This window comes from Mus caroli, chromosome 6 (genome assembly GCF_900094665.2).
Source record: "Mus caroli chromosome 6, CAROLI_EIJ_v1.1, whole genome shotgun sequence".
Lineage (NCBI taxonomy): Eukaryota > Metazoa > Chordata > Mammalia > Rodentia > Muridae > Mus > Mus caroli.
This window is the reverse complement of record NC_034575.1, coordinates 32,154,231-32,168,936: the sequence shown is the minus strand read 5'-3', so window position 1 is coordinate 32,168,936 and position 14,706 is coordinate 32,154,231. Positions and strand designations below refer to the sequence as shown.

At 38.9% G+C, this 14,706-nt stretch overlaps 1 protein-coding gene and 1 pseudogene across 2 annotated transcripts in view; both read right to left on the bottom strand.

The window, feature by feature from the left end:
- Window positions 1-14,706, bottom strand: part of Akr1d1 (aldo-keto reductase family 1 member D1) — a 37,443-nt gene that overhangs the window by 12,739 nt on the left and 9,998 nt on the right. For both annotated transcript variants that reach the window (XM_021165557.2, XM_021165556.2), the window contains 2 exons: window positions 6,194-6,271; window positions 1,342-1,464 (listed from right to left, as the gene is read on the bottom strand). In XM_021165557.2, the coding sequence (XP_021021216.1) occupies window positions 1,342-1,464; window positions 6,194-6,271 (201 nt within the window). The remainder of the gene's footprint in view (window positions 1-1,341; window positions 1,465-6,193; window positions 6,272-14,706) is intronic.
- On the bottom strand, window positions 12,030-13,440 carry LOC110296787 (annotated as a pseudogene).

The window sequence follows — 14,706 nt, the reverse complement described above, 5'->3', positions numbered from 1 at the left end:
TATTATGCCTTTGTCAGCCTCTAAGTATTTATCCTCTTTTATTAATTTGTATCTTAGGTCACATGCCACCCTTTAGATATTATTTAGTTTTGGGGATAGGGTATTGGTATTGCTGGTCTCAAGCTCCTGTCCTGAACGGACCTTACTTCCTTAATTTTCTGAGCCTTGTATTATTTTAAATCCTCTTTATTATGTCTTGATTTGGCAGCTCTCATTTCCTTCCCATTACTTTTCTTCTTCAAAAACAAGCAAAACAAATATCCTGGGAGCTGGAGAGATGGCTCAGCAGTTAAGAGTACTTTTCCAGAAGTTCTGAGTTCAATTCCCAACAACCACAACAACTATCTGTAATGGGATCCAATGCCCTCTTATGGTGTGTCTGAAGACAGCAACAGTGTAAAATAAATAAATCTTTAAAAAACAAGTCCTGGTTACATTTGCCTGGATTTGAGCTCTCAAAATAGCTTAATGTTTTGTTTTGTTTTGTTTCTTTGAAACACACTTTTTCTTGTTCTGCAGCCCAGGGTGACCTCAAGGCTCATCTTCCTCTGCCTCTCCAGATGTGCCCACTATGCCTGAGTGGGTTTTTTGTTTGTTTGTTTGTTTGGCTTGTTGTGTGTGCGTTGTTGTTGTTGTTTGTTTTGTTTTGTTTTGTTTTGTTTTGTTTTGTTTTGTTTTGTTTTGTTTGAGACAGGGTCTCACTCTGTAGCATAAAGGCAGGCCTTGAACTATGATATAGCTTGGCCTGGGGTCTGACTTGCTCCATGACCCAGGCTGGCCTTGTATTGGCTCTTCTTCTTCTTCTTCTTCTTCTTCTTCTTCTTCTTCTTCTTCTTCTTCTTCTTCTTCTTCTTCTTCTTCTTCTTCTTCTTCTTCTTCTNTCTTCTTCTTCTTCTTCTTCTTCTTCTTCTTCTTCTTCTTCTTCTTCTTCTTCTTCTTCTTCTTCTTCTTCTTCTTCCTCTTCTTCTTCTTCCTCCTCCTCCTTCTTCTTCTTCTTCTTCTCTCTTCCTCTCATCCTTATATATTTTTTTTCTAGACAGGATTTTTCTGTGTAGCCCTAGATGTCCTGAAACTCACTCTGTAGACCAGTCTGATCTCGAACTCAGAAATCTGCTTGCCTCTGCCTTCCAAGTGCTGGAATTAAAGGCATGGATCACCACTGCCCAGCTGGGCCCTTTTTCTTAAGGGATGTGAATTAAAAGAAGAGTGGTCTAGAGTCTTAGACTATGATTTCTATGGAGCACCAGGAAGACCTTGTGCTGCAGAGCCCAGGAACCTTGCTATCATTTTAAAGTTCTATTGGATACCTCTCCCCACTTAGCCAAAGCCACTCCGATCTACCTGGTTAGTGACTGGTTTGTACTTGAGTCCTGGCTTGTTCAAGATGAGCTCCAGCTGCCTGTGGTTAAAATTACACACCCCAAGGGATTTCACCAAGCCAGCATCTTTGCAAGCTTCCAATGCCTGTAGGGAAAAATGCCAACAGTCAGGAAAGATGCTCTCAGAAGGCAAGAATGAATATTGTTGTACACACCCACCCCATCCCCAAATAGATGTATATTATAAAAACTAAAACAAAAGAAAATGCATTTTGATAGATTCTAATATATGCACATACAGTAAAATCATTTACACTATCCATTTATAAACACCTGCAGTGGAGTGCGGATAAATATTTAACACCCAGTTATCCAGGGCAGGGAAAGAACAACCCAGTTATAGCGTTTGTCAACCCCTGTGATGTCACCTTATCTCTAGGCTGTATTCAAGCCAGCCAAGTGACATCCCTGACCATGCAGTTGGAAAGATATTTGCAGAGTCATGTTTTGCTAGCTGGTGTGAGCTGGTTTCAACACACCACTGAAGAGGCAATCTCCCCCCCCGCCCCCCTGCTCGCTGGCCCTCCTGCTAGTATCTTGACATCATAGTCTGTGGATCTATTTCAGCATTTCCTACTCTGTTCTACTGATTCCGGATACAATTTCTGTAACTGTGTAGCAACTCTTACATCTATTGTAACTCCTTCAACTCCTGTTTTAATTAATATTTTTAAGTTTATTTTTAATGGGTCTGGAGAGATGGCTCCTAAAGGACCCAAATTCACTGTCCAGCACCCATGTCACACAGCTAACATCTGCTTGTAACTTCAGTCCTCTCGTGGCCTCAATGGGCTTCCATGCATGGCATATGCTCACGCAGAAACAAATAAAAATCGTTAAAAATTATTCTTTGGAAATTTCATACATGCCTACAATGCTTCCTCATTATGCCTCCTTCTTTTCTGTTTTATCTAGGGTCTTTGGGGGCATTGTAGATATTTGTATTTCCATATAAATTTTAGCATTAGTTTTTTTTCTTATTTCAATGAGTGATTTTAGTTTTTTACTAGGATTTACTGAGTCTTTGGACAAGTTTGGTAAGAATTCACATCATAAAAATTGAATATTAAGAAATGGTGTATATTTCTCCATTTATTTAGAGCTTTGATTTCACTTAGTTATAGAGCATAGTTTTTTAATGTTGAAAGCTTATGCATATTTTATCAAATTTCTATCTAAATATTTAATATTGTTTTTTTAAAGACTCAGTTTCTAATTGTGTGAGTCTAGCATGTGGATTGCATATAGTTGGTTTTATTTCCTTTTTGTCTTATGAATTATTTACATGTGTTTCTCTGTTCCTAAATATTTGATGTTTTCTCAGATATCTTTTTGTTCTTGGTTTCAGATTTAATTTTAGCTTAATAAGATGGCACACTTTGAATAACTAGAATACTTACTGAGATATTTTGTGGATGAGAAAACATAATTATGTTACATTTTCCATGGGTACTAAAAACTGGCATTCTGGTTTTTGTTTGCTTGTTTATTTTCTTTTTAGACTTATTCATTTTTATTTATGAGTATGGGTAATTTGCCTTCATGAATGTCTGAGCATCACATGTGTGCAGTGCCATAAGAGTCCAGAAGAGGGCATCAGATCCTCTTGAATTGGAGTTATAGATGGTTGTTAGGTGCCAAACCTGGGTCCATCACAGTAGGAACAAGTGCTGTTAGCCACTGCGCCATGTCTCCAGCCCTCTGCTGAATTTGGGTGGAGAGTTCTATGGGAGTCAATTATGTCAAAAGGTTGACCACACATGAATCTCATAAATCCCACAGATTTTATGTGTAGTTATTTTCTTATTTAGTAAGCGGCTTTGAAATCTCCAATGACAAACACGGACTGCTTACTTTCTCTTTTCTGTTGTTTTAGCCTGGGCTTCATGCCTAAGCTCCTTTCTAGAAGCTGAAATAGCCAACCCAGATTTCTTCAGATTAAGGCTAACCTAATGTATTTTTTCTAACATGGTTCTGCTAACATGCTTCTGTCTTTTTATTTAAAATTATTTCTCTCTCTCTCTCTCTCTCTCTCTCACACACACACACACACACACACACACACGCATGTATGCACACACAATGGGACTTGGTTTCCTACATTCTGGCAAGCTCTACCTTTCCATTGAGGAGCTTACACTGCACATATTCTATGATTATTGGCATCACTACGTCTTCCTGATGGGAATTTATTTTCTGATTTACATCATTCATTTCCCTTCTTTCTGTGCCTTCTTTTTCAGTTGATTACTTTTGATTATTTGACTTTATTTATGTGTTGGGAGCTATTAAGACAACACAATTGTCCTGATCTCTGAATTGGGCCTCTCCCCTCCAGAAGAAAAGGGGGTCAAAAGTGGGCCACCGACGCACGGCTCTGAGAACAACCACAGATTATTCCAGCCCTAAGTCTGCGCTGGATGTCCTGACCACAAGATGTACCCTGATACCACCAAGTTCCTGCTTCCCTGTGTAGTCGCCAAAAGAAAAATTTCCACTGCCCCATCCCTCCTGCTGAGAAGTACTTCCTCCTTTGTTTGTGCATTTAAGCCTTGAGCCTTGCTAAATACAGTAAGACCTTGATGCTACTCAGACTGCTTCCATGTGTCATTCATTGCACAAGGTTCTCGTCTCTCCCTCCCCCCATTTGGTTCTTAGGAGAAGATCCCCTCAAGACCCTTGAATAACTGGACCTGCTGGACGGGTCATTTATGGATTTACTATATTCTGAGAGGCTTAATTTTTTTCACCTACTATTTCTCCTTGATATTCTGAAACCATGTTATAACCATTGTGGGAAATGTGAAAGAAATATGTTGTCTTTTCTGTCAAAGGAGTAAATAAGACAAGGAAAACACCAATTTAAAAGACAACTGTAAAAATACCGCTTAGCAAAATAATAATAATAATAATAATAATAATAATAATAATAAAAATAAAATAAATTCTCTTCTCAGGTTAGCACTTTCCTGAAATCAAAATATATGTTCAAGTTTACATTCTGTGTCAGTCTGGGTCCTGCTTATCAGCTGCTCACTAACTTTTAAGTCAGCCAATCACATGAGAATGTGAGGCCAGGCCTGGCCACACCCATCAGCTGAGGTACAGGACCCTCTGAGCCAGGAATAAAGCTGGTAAGATTCCTTACTTGGTTTAGCGCCTGCCCCTTTCTGCAGAAGTAAAATGCTCTGCGTTGCTGCAATGTCTCAGAGGACGCGGATGTTTTCCTGAGGCCCCAGGCCCATTCCCAGCTCCACGCAGGCATGGGTGGGGTTCTTTCCCCTCCTTTCTGGACTTACGATCTTTCCTTCTTCAAATACTGCCATTTTTGTCCTTCTGTCCTCTTAGCTGGGAATTCTAACTTTATTCTTTCTATTGCTTAGCTTTTCCTTTCATCTTGAACTGGTAGTTGTTGTTATTGTTTGTTTTGTTTTCTGCTGTTCACACGAAGGGTTGGAAAGAGAGGCCCATTGGTCTTGCAAACTTTATATGCCTCAGTACAGGGGAACGCCAGGGCCAAGAAGTGGGAGTGGGTGGGTAGGGGAGTNGGGGGGGGGAGGGTATGGGGGACTTTTGGGATAGCATTGGAAATGTAAATGAAGAAAATACCTAATAAAAAAATAAATAAATAGAAAAAAATCTATATTTTTTCCTAACGAATATGCATTCCCATGTGTTTTTAAATGTTTCCTTGTTACTATTTTTACTTATTTGCTTAAGTTCGTTTTTTGTTTGTTTTTGCTCTTTATTTGTGTAGCTGACTTCTCTTTTTAAGGCCTTTAAGACAAAAGCCTTCTTGGTCCTCTGTTCTGTTTACCTTGGGATATAACTGAGATAAGTTTTCTTCTGAAGCGAATGTGCTGCTACTCTGAGCCCTGGTTTTCCTTCCCAGCCAGCCCCTTAGAAGGGAGGACCAGACTCCCAAGTTCATCACAACAATAAAGTAAGTGGATGGCCTTTTGGATACAGGCCATGGCTATCAGAAAACCCTCCAGACATCTCTGTGGTTTACACCATCAGCTGTACCCCCAGAAAGAAATAGACAGAAATCCTTACTCATCCTCATTTCTTGGCTTTGGCTTGGCAGACAGAGCTGGAGTAAAGGCAGGGAGAGATAACTTGCTGAGTCAGGGTAATCCACCCCCAGGCCAGCGTAGAACATCCCTTCCCTGCATACACTCACAACAGTTTTCTTACATTCTTGAACCTTCCCACTCATACACTCCCAGGGAAAAGAGCCAGTGGATGGTCCACAAATGGAACTAGGATAATTCTTAGCTTTACATGGGCTATTTTTAATTTCTTTTGGACATCACATTAATTTTTAAAACTCAATTTTAAACTAGTGAGTTATCTCATTTATGTTTTAAAGTACTATTTTGGTAGAATACATTCTCTGTTTCTTTTTCCATTCCTGATAATTACTATCTTCAGAAAGAATTAAGAATTCTTCAACACCAAGGCTTGCTGCCAAGCTTGATGACCTGAGTACAATTCTCCAGGACCCACATGGTCCCACAAGATATACCTTGACATGATATATGTGTGCAAGCACACACACACACACACACACACACACACACACACACACACACACACACACACATTTCAAGATTAAAAGAAAGGCTTACTGAGCACCTACAAAGGGAGGTTTCATAGTCTACACATGTGGCTAGAAATTCTGTTACTTGTTATTGAATGTAACGGCTTCAGCTCTCAGGGCTTGTGTAGGAATAATAGGGGCTGTAGGTAAAAAATGTAGGCCTTTTACAATAGCTACCCACATTTTACAATAGATGCTCACATGAACTCACCTCCCACGTGGCACACAGATTTGTTTTGTCATATATAGTTCGGCCATTTTCATCTCTAGGGTAAATTTCCTTTCCAGGCTGTAAAACACAAAACATTTATTTAGACTTAAGAATTAAAAATAGATAATTCGAGTTGTCAACAGGCCAATGTGCTGTGGCCTTGCAAATCAAGTTTACCAATTTATATACTTTTCTAGTAAATATTATATGTACATATAATATTATGATATATAAAACATTATATTTCATAAAATTATATACCATATTATACATTACTGTCTCTTTTAAATAATGTAATATGTAATTATACAGAATATGATGTTTAATGATTGTGGGGGTCCCTGCAAGTGTCACAGCTGGCAGGAAAACGATCCAGGTGAGGTAAGAATGAAACTTGACTCAGCCCAACTTAGCAGGTGTTGGGATGAACTTCTTCAAGTCTGACATCTGTTGGTTTATTTTAGTCATATTTAAGCACCACAATTTTGGAAAAAAAAGTTTTCTGATGACAACTCAGTTCCAAGTTACAACAAACTTAGGATATATTTACATGGAAACTCTTTACAAGACACACATGGCTTCTTCTATAAAGATGGGTTCTGTTGGCTCCGAAGCAATGATCAAAACATGGGGGGTAGGGGACGGGTCTAGGATTAACAAAACATACATTCTAGGGGGTATGGGTGAAGCCTGGCTCTACAGATAGCAAAAAGTCACCAGGTTATAAACTATACCCTTTCCAAGAGGAAGACAGGTAAAAATCTTCTCCCTTTGAGGAGATAAGCGGTATGCTTAACTTTCCTGGATTCTCCAGTGCTTATCTGTGTGCACAAGGGCCTCTTGCCCCCAGCATCCATGGTAATAGAAAAATCTGACACATTAAAGCAACACATGCCAAGAAATTGTTGACAACCAAGATTAATCTTGAGCAACAAATCATCTGTAGTGGCTCTGTTTTATAAAACTGTGGTCTTCACTTCGCCCATCTCTTGATTAATTTCTGCTAATATTTTTGCCACAGTATTAATAGTTTTACTAATCATATAAGTCACCTTTGAGACTTCTCTTTGTGTATCAGTAACTAGTCCTGTGATTAGCAATCAAAGAACATAAAAACAATCTCTAGCATGGCAAACACAATCAAACTGTCTGCTCTTACAGGTGTGTCTTTTAAGAACCTGACAAAAACTATTGAGATTTTTGCATTGACAAGCTGAGAGTTAATGAACAAATAGAGTCAGTAAACATAGGAACAACATTTTTGGGTCTGTGCCCAAGGACACACAAGGATAGTGTCCTTGCTGTTTCCCCAAAGTCTCAGTTTATGAGTTAAAGTCTTGATGTTTCTCCCCACAAGTTAGCAATAGACTTACTATTCCATCTTGTCTTGATTAGGGTTTCTATTGCTGTGAAGAGACACCATGACCAAAGCAACTCTGATAAAGAAAACCATTTAATTGGGGCTGTCTTACAGTTCAGGAAGAGATATCAATGCTAGGCCTGGTTTGAGCATCTGAAACCTCAAAGCCCACTCCCAGTAACAGACTGTTCAACAAGGCCACATATAACAAAGCCACCCCCTATGGACTTATGGGGGTCATTTTCGTACAACCACACATCTCCTTTTGATTAGTTTGTCATCTACTTTCAGATATTTCATTTGTCTGATGACCTTAGGGGATTTTGTGCCAGATGCATCAAGGTGGGAAGTGTGGGGTTTTATTTATTTTCTGGAAAGACATAAGCATAGTCTCTCCTTGATGTTAGAACATCAGGTCCTTTTCATTGATTAGATTTTAGCTCTTATTATTTAAAAGATGCTTTAGACAGGATCATTATCAGTTTTTAGTTGTAATGGAACTCTTTGAAAGGACATGTATAAGGTCCTATTTGACAAAGTAAAAATTTAAATGTAACACAATGCTATTTTTCTGGGTCTCAGCCCACTCCTGGGGCATGAGTCAGGGAAAGACAGTATACCTATCTACAGTGAATTTTGAGCATAGATGTCTATGTACTTGACAATAGTGAATATCCCAGACATAGATAACAGTAGTTCCAGTTGTCAATTTGATGTTCATTCACCACTAATTATACACTAGAAGCTTGGGATACTGTCAAATTATTCCTTTAATGGGACCTGACATGATGGTGCAAGGCTTTAATCCTAACACTTGAGAGACAGAGGTAGCTGAGTCTCTGTGAGTTCAAGGCCAGCTTGGTCTACATAGTGAGTTCCAGGCTAGCCAGGGCTGCTTAGTAAAACTCTGTCTCAAAGTAAATAAATAAAAAGTTTAAAAAAGATTTAAGAATTCTTTAGATTGTAGGAAACAGTGTCTTTAATAGAGGATAGCTCATACGAGCCTACTTTAACTTCTTTTCTTGCTGGAGTCTAGATCATTTATCAAGACCAAAGGCATAAAACTAAAAAATGAACAAAATCTATTTAATAAACAATGGCCAATAACTTTTTTTGTTTCGTTTTGTTTTGTTTTTGAGACAGGATTTTACTAAGAGAACTATGTAGCCCTAGCTGTCCTGGAACTCACTCTGTAATCCAGGCTGGCCTCGAACTCAGAAATCTGCCTGCCTCTGCCTTCCAAGTGCTGGGTTAAAGGCATGTGCCACCATGCCTAGTGGCAAATAACTTTTAAAGACTTAAAGTTCATGCTATGAAATTTGAGATTTTTTTAAGGTTCAGGGCAATTTTAATTTTGAGCTCAAGCCTCTCCCGTTAGGGAACAGGGTGTTCAGAAGTACCTGAGAAACAAATGCAGAGCGTCCTGAAAGAGAAGATAACAGCGTTCTCCCAAGTCATCATGAATGCTGATAGCCAGCTGATATTGTAAACGAAACAAAAACTGGGAGCAACATCAAAGCTTAACAGCTTCATAGAAAGATAAGCTGCTGTATGGCTTCAGTTGTACCACATTTTGTAGACAGTCTGCTGTAACAGATTTTTAGGCTGTTTCAAAATATAATAGGTGAAAACTTCCAGATAACTTAATTTCTACTGATGTTTTCATTTAACTCCTTTTGACCTCCAAGGGGGATTTGAGAAACATGAAGTTACTTTTGGCAATTAGCAGTTACCATATTATCCAAATGAAATATTTTTTCAAAACATTTTTAAAAATTAGTTCCTGTTTTCAAAGTCCATCCCAAGTCAGTTTACACAGTTGTTTTTAATTTTTTTCTTATGTTGTACAAAAATATAAATTTTAAAATTTAAGTTTTGGTAATCATAAATAAAAAAGGAATCTGCGCCGCAGCGTCCCGGCTCTCATTGCCTGAAAGGCGTGAAATGAAAAAGTCTTCTTCCTTTATGTAAAAGGCAAGGTAAATTTTCTTATTTTGCTGCTACTCCAAGTGCACCATGGATGGATGCGGCATTGATGAGGCACCTGCAGGGAACGCATCCGTAGTCTCAGGAACAGACAACTCACTGAACAAAGCCTTTGGAGCAGCTGCCCGCCAGCTCCTGAGTCAGGCTGTTTCTGGCTTTCCCATCCACGGGCCTTTTCTGCTAGTGTTCTCTAGAGACAGAGGGGCCAGTAGTTCACGATTACTATCATGTTCCGATAGTAGTTTTTAAAATTTACCTATTGCAAAGAAAATCCCTTTAAATAAAGAAATAGTAAAAACTTATATTGGAACCTGTTTTGTGAGTTATCTCTTTTAGGGTGAAGCCTGTCAGCAAGATAAACTGTCTGTATAAACAAACTTCATTATTATTATTATTACTATTATTATTTTAATTATTGCTTTAGGCTTAACCTTGAAAACATATTCAGGATGCTAAATGAAGCTTGCCCCTGTATAATGAATTGCATTTGTACTTAGTATGACTACAAGTACAGTTTTGAGCACATTGCAAAATTTGATATTTTTTTTTTTTTTTGATTTTTCGAGACAGGGTTTCTCTGTATAGCCCTGGCTGTCCTGGAACTCACTTTATAGACCAGGGAAAATCTGATAATTTTTAAGTGCCAGAAAATTAACTTTCATTTCTTAATTATCTTTAGTAGTTTATAAGTCTGTAGCTTTTATAATTTTATCCCTGTTGAGTTTGAGCCTTAATAATTCGTATTTAAGATTTAATTGAAAATCTTTTAGCATCAAAAAAATAAAATCAAAATTTAAACCATAAATACAGTCTTTAGAGAGCTGGGAACTTTAGCTTTTGACTTGTTCATAATGCACCGTTACCGAATATCAGGGTTTTTTTTAAATGACTCTGTTTATCCAAACAGCTAAAGCTTAAATTAACTAAGTTAGCAGAGACAAAGAGGCTAGACATTGATCTTTAAGTCAGTTTCTGTTACCCTAACTAGATCTTAGGAATTTATAAACCTTATTTATCAGATATAACTTATTTATCAAATACCTGACATTTCTTATTTAAAATTTCCTTGAAGTCTAATGTTGAACAGTTAGCAAAGACCTAAGTGGTTAAATATACATCTCTAAGTCAGGTTTTGTTAACCTGAGACGACCTTTATAACCTTAGGAATTTATCATTATATAAAAATTCATCCTAATCCAAAGTATTTTGCAGGCCTGTGTGGTCGCCTTAGTCTAAACAGGACATAAGGGGACAGGCAGGAGGCTCAGTAGGAATGACACCTTTTATAGGTGCTGCCTGTGAACACATTTTTAAAGCTATTAACCATTTGTTATGGGTTTTCTTAAAAACTTTTTAAAGAAAATATTTTATTTATTCATTTTATATATATGATGATTTATATACATGATGAGTACACTGTAGCTGTCTTCAGACACATCAGAAGATGACATCAGATCCCATTACAGATGGTTGTGAGCCACTATCTCTGGTTGCTGCGATTTGAACTCAGGACCTCTGGAAGAGCAGTCAGTGCTCTTAACCACTGAGCCATCTCTTTAGTCCTATTTGTTATAAGTTTCAAGCTAGTTTTTGTTACAAATTTTACAGATATTTTTTCATGTCCAATGAACAAGAGATTTTTAAGAATGGAAAGTAGAAAAGCCTTAGAGATTTTTTAACCATTCATTTCCTTTCACGTTAGGCCAGATTACACTGATAGTGTATCTGCATCTTTTATGTACAAATTTATACAAGAGGTGAGTTAAAGTATTTAAGGCTGAGAAATGTCTCATAATAAAACTGAATACACTGAGTTTAGAGTATGTACAGTCTTTTCTGTGGTGCATGTGGAATTGTATATAAAAGATAAATAAATGCTTCTTGTCTTTTTGAAGAGCCGCCTGGAGAAGCCCTAGGAGAAATCTCCATAGGATTTTTAGATGTCATTTTAGGTAATACCCATAGGGTATCTTCAAAAAAAAATTTTTTTAAGGGGATTGCCACACCACCTCCAGTAGGATCTGTGTGACAGTTCCACAGACTGAGGCGATCGACCTCAGAACAGGGAGGCCTCCTGGAACTGGTTGTGGAACTCTTCGCTGGAGAAAAAAAAAATATTGATCCGTAGTTCTCATGGCAATCTATTTGTTTTGTTTTCTCTTACTCCTTTTCTTACTTACATGTTCCTGGTAGCTTAGGCCAAGATCTTCAGTGAGAATAATGGGTAAGAAACCATCCCTAGAGATGGAGCCACTAACATGACCTTATCCCCAGGGAAACCAATGCTTGACTTTCTAAATCATTTACAAAACTATTATAATAGATTAAAAACTTTCCCAACAATAAAATTTCATATGACTACACATGGGTCATCGGAGGTGGATTTTGGTAAATGGTAAAGAAAGCCTTAATTAGAAAGAATTAAAATAGTTTAAATTTATACACTGAAGATTTATAAAAAAAAATCAGGCACTCGATGTTGAATAATAATTGACCATGGGGCTGGAGAGTTAGTTCAGCAATTAAGAGTATTGACCGTTAAAGGTTTTTTTTTCAAGGAAGGGAATGCCTTTACTAGTCACAAAATTTGGCAAATCATTATAGTGCCCATTAATATAATAAAATACTATTTTTGCTGGAGTCATATATTACCTTAGTGCTAATTTTCACTCCAAAAATATCATTTAAGTACCAAATCCCAACACTGGTTCCCAGCAGGGCAGACTGTTTTATACAAATTAACGTCATTTAAATTTTACAATTTCTCTATGTAGAGTGAGTTACTCTATGTGGGCAGTTCTGGTTCATAGCAGCGGGCAACTGAGTGGCCAGGAGGACGGCTGAGTTCTGCTCTGGTTGGTCCGCTGCCAGGTAGTGTTCCAGTATCTGGAGCTTTAAGAGACTCCAGATCAACACCAATTTCTTCTAAGTACTTAAACAACAACAACAAACAAACCTAATTAATTGTTCACACGAACATAGCCTCTCCCAGTCTTACATCCTAACTCAGATGATCCCTTTGACTTACAAGTCCTGGATCTTTTCTTTTGATCAAAAGTCACAGCCTTACTCCAGCTCATTAAAAAAAAAATCTACCTAAAAATAATTGTATCTTTTAAATAACAAATAATATGATGCCAGCTTGAGAGTCCTGGGGCCCTGATGCTGCACACCAATTTCCATTGTCATTTGTCCACCAGCGCTGCCAGCGCCGCCGCCGCCACCCGCCGCCATTGGTGCCCTTATGCTTTCTCGTGCTGATGTGCCAATTCCTCAGTCTCAGCATTCAGTTTATGTATCACCCACTCCATTGCTTCTTGGCCTTTGTTAGCATTGGAAGATATGGTGCTTGCCATGAGTCCTTCAAGGTAGCTGCTGAGATTGACCCTTTTCCCAGTGATGAGGGTTTCCTGGGTCAGGGCAGTTTTCTCTGGGTCCTGTGGGTGTGGCTTGTATGTGAGCCTCTCATCTCCGGAGACCATATTTGTAAATGAGATGTTGGTGGACTTGAGCTCCGTTGTCCTCTTTACCGGGTCAACTACAGAATGCTCTTGCACGTACGTTTTCGTTCTTGCTGCACCAATAAAAGACTTCACAATGGAAGGCAGGTCCCACTCTGTGCTGAGCAGTCTGTGGCTGTGCAACTTTGCAGAGGGATCCATATGTCTGTCCAGCACATCAATGTCAACCGTACTCGGGTTCTTGGGGTTTGGGTATTTCTCCATTGCTGTTGTAGTAACTGTTTCTCATGGATGGTCAAAGACATGCTCTGAAGACCAGATCTTCATGGTGCCAGCTACCTGCCCGGTGCTCCTCAGTGTCTGGGCTGTTAAAGATTTATTAACCTGTTCCAAGAAATATGCCACTAGCCTTGGACGACAGCCCCCCATTGAATACATCCTTTTAGAATTGTTATATTTTGATGATTTATAATGATGTCACCTGTTCTGTTTGTGATTCATTGAATACATAGTTTCAGAGTTGTAATGCTTGGATGATTTTTGTGCTTTATTGTGCCAAATGATTTTTGTTGGTAGCTGTGATTGTTTCACTGGATATAGTTTCTAAGAGATGTAATGTTTGGTGTTCTAATGTATAAAATCCCCTGTTTAATGGCTGCAGAATACACTCAGATCAAACTGCTTCTGTGTTTGTTTCTGTTTGTCACCACTGGATCCTTACCCACCTAGGTTCGAGGACCCTCATTCCAGGGACCGCCATACCCGACTGGGATGGTCCGTGGCAGGGGATGATTTGGAACCAAATTCTTAGTAGTGACAGGCAGGTAAGGATACACCCAATTTGATAGGGCCCCACATACTTTGTAAGTAACTTAGAGTACATTGTTGGGAAGTTTTACACTGAGAGGCTGATGGCAAATTTGTCGTAGAGTAATAATGCATCCTAAATAATTATAAGGTGGTTGCTTTTGTATTTTATCTGGAGCTGCGTTTACATTTTCTTCTCTTGGTTTATTTACCATGCAAGTTAAGCACTCATTTAAGTGTTGATTAGACCAGCAGTGAACAACCATTAGCCTGTAGGAACCTTAGTCAGCACAGGCTTGGGTACTTAGACTTTGGTTGCAATTGTTGCTGCACTAAAAGCTGGGCCTGTTTTAATTTTTCTCCATGAAGGGACTATTGATCAGTCTGTACTGAGTTATTTTCACTGTGAGGGAAAACAAACAAAACACACACAAAGAGACAAGCAAAGTAAAACTAAGCCCTGGGGCAGCAGAGTCTCTGCTCATAGTGGGAGTAATAGAGTCCCCCCACCCCCCACCAACCCCCCCACCCCCACCCCCCACCCCCGCTCTTTGGAATTTCACACTTTGGAATTTGCTCTGCACTACCAGGATCTGGCTGTGGAAAGGGCTATGTGGAAAGCAGTGCAGGCAGAGAACTTTGAACTCTAGCCAGGTCATCATCACTCAGGAGGGTGAGCCCTGAGGTGACTCTGTGACTTTGCCTGCTCTGCCAATAACTGCCAATAACTGTTTCTAGTAGAAAATTCTCTCTCTCTCTCTNNTCTCTCTCTCTCTCTNTTNTCTCTCTCTCTNCCTCCCCCCTCTCTCTCTCTNCCTCTCTCTCTCTCTCTCTCTCTCTCTCCTCTCTCTCTCTCTCTTCCTCCCCCCCTCTCTCTCCCCCCCACCTCTCTCTCTCTC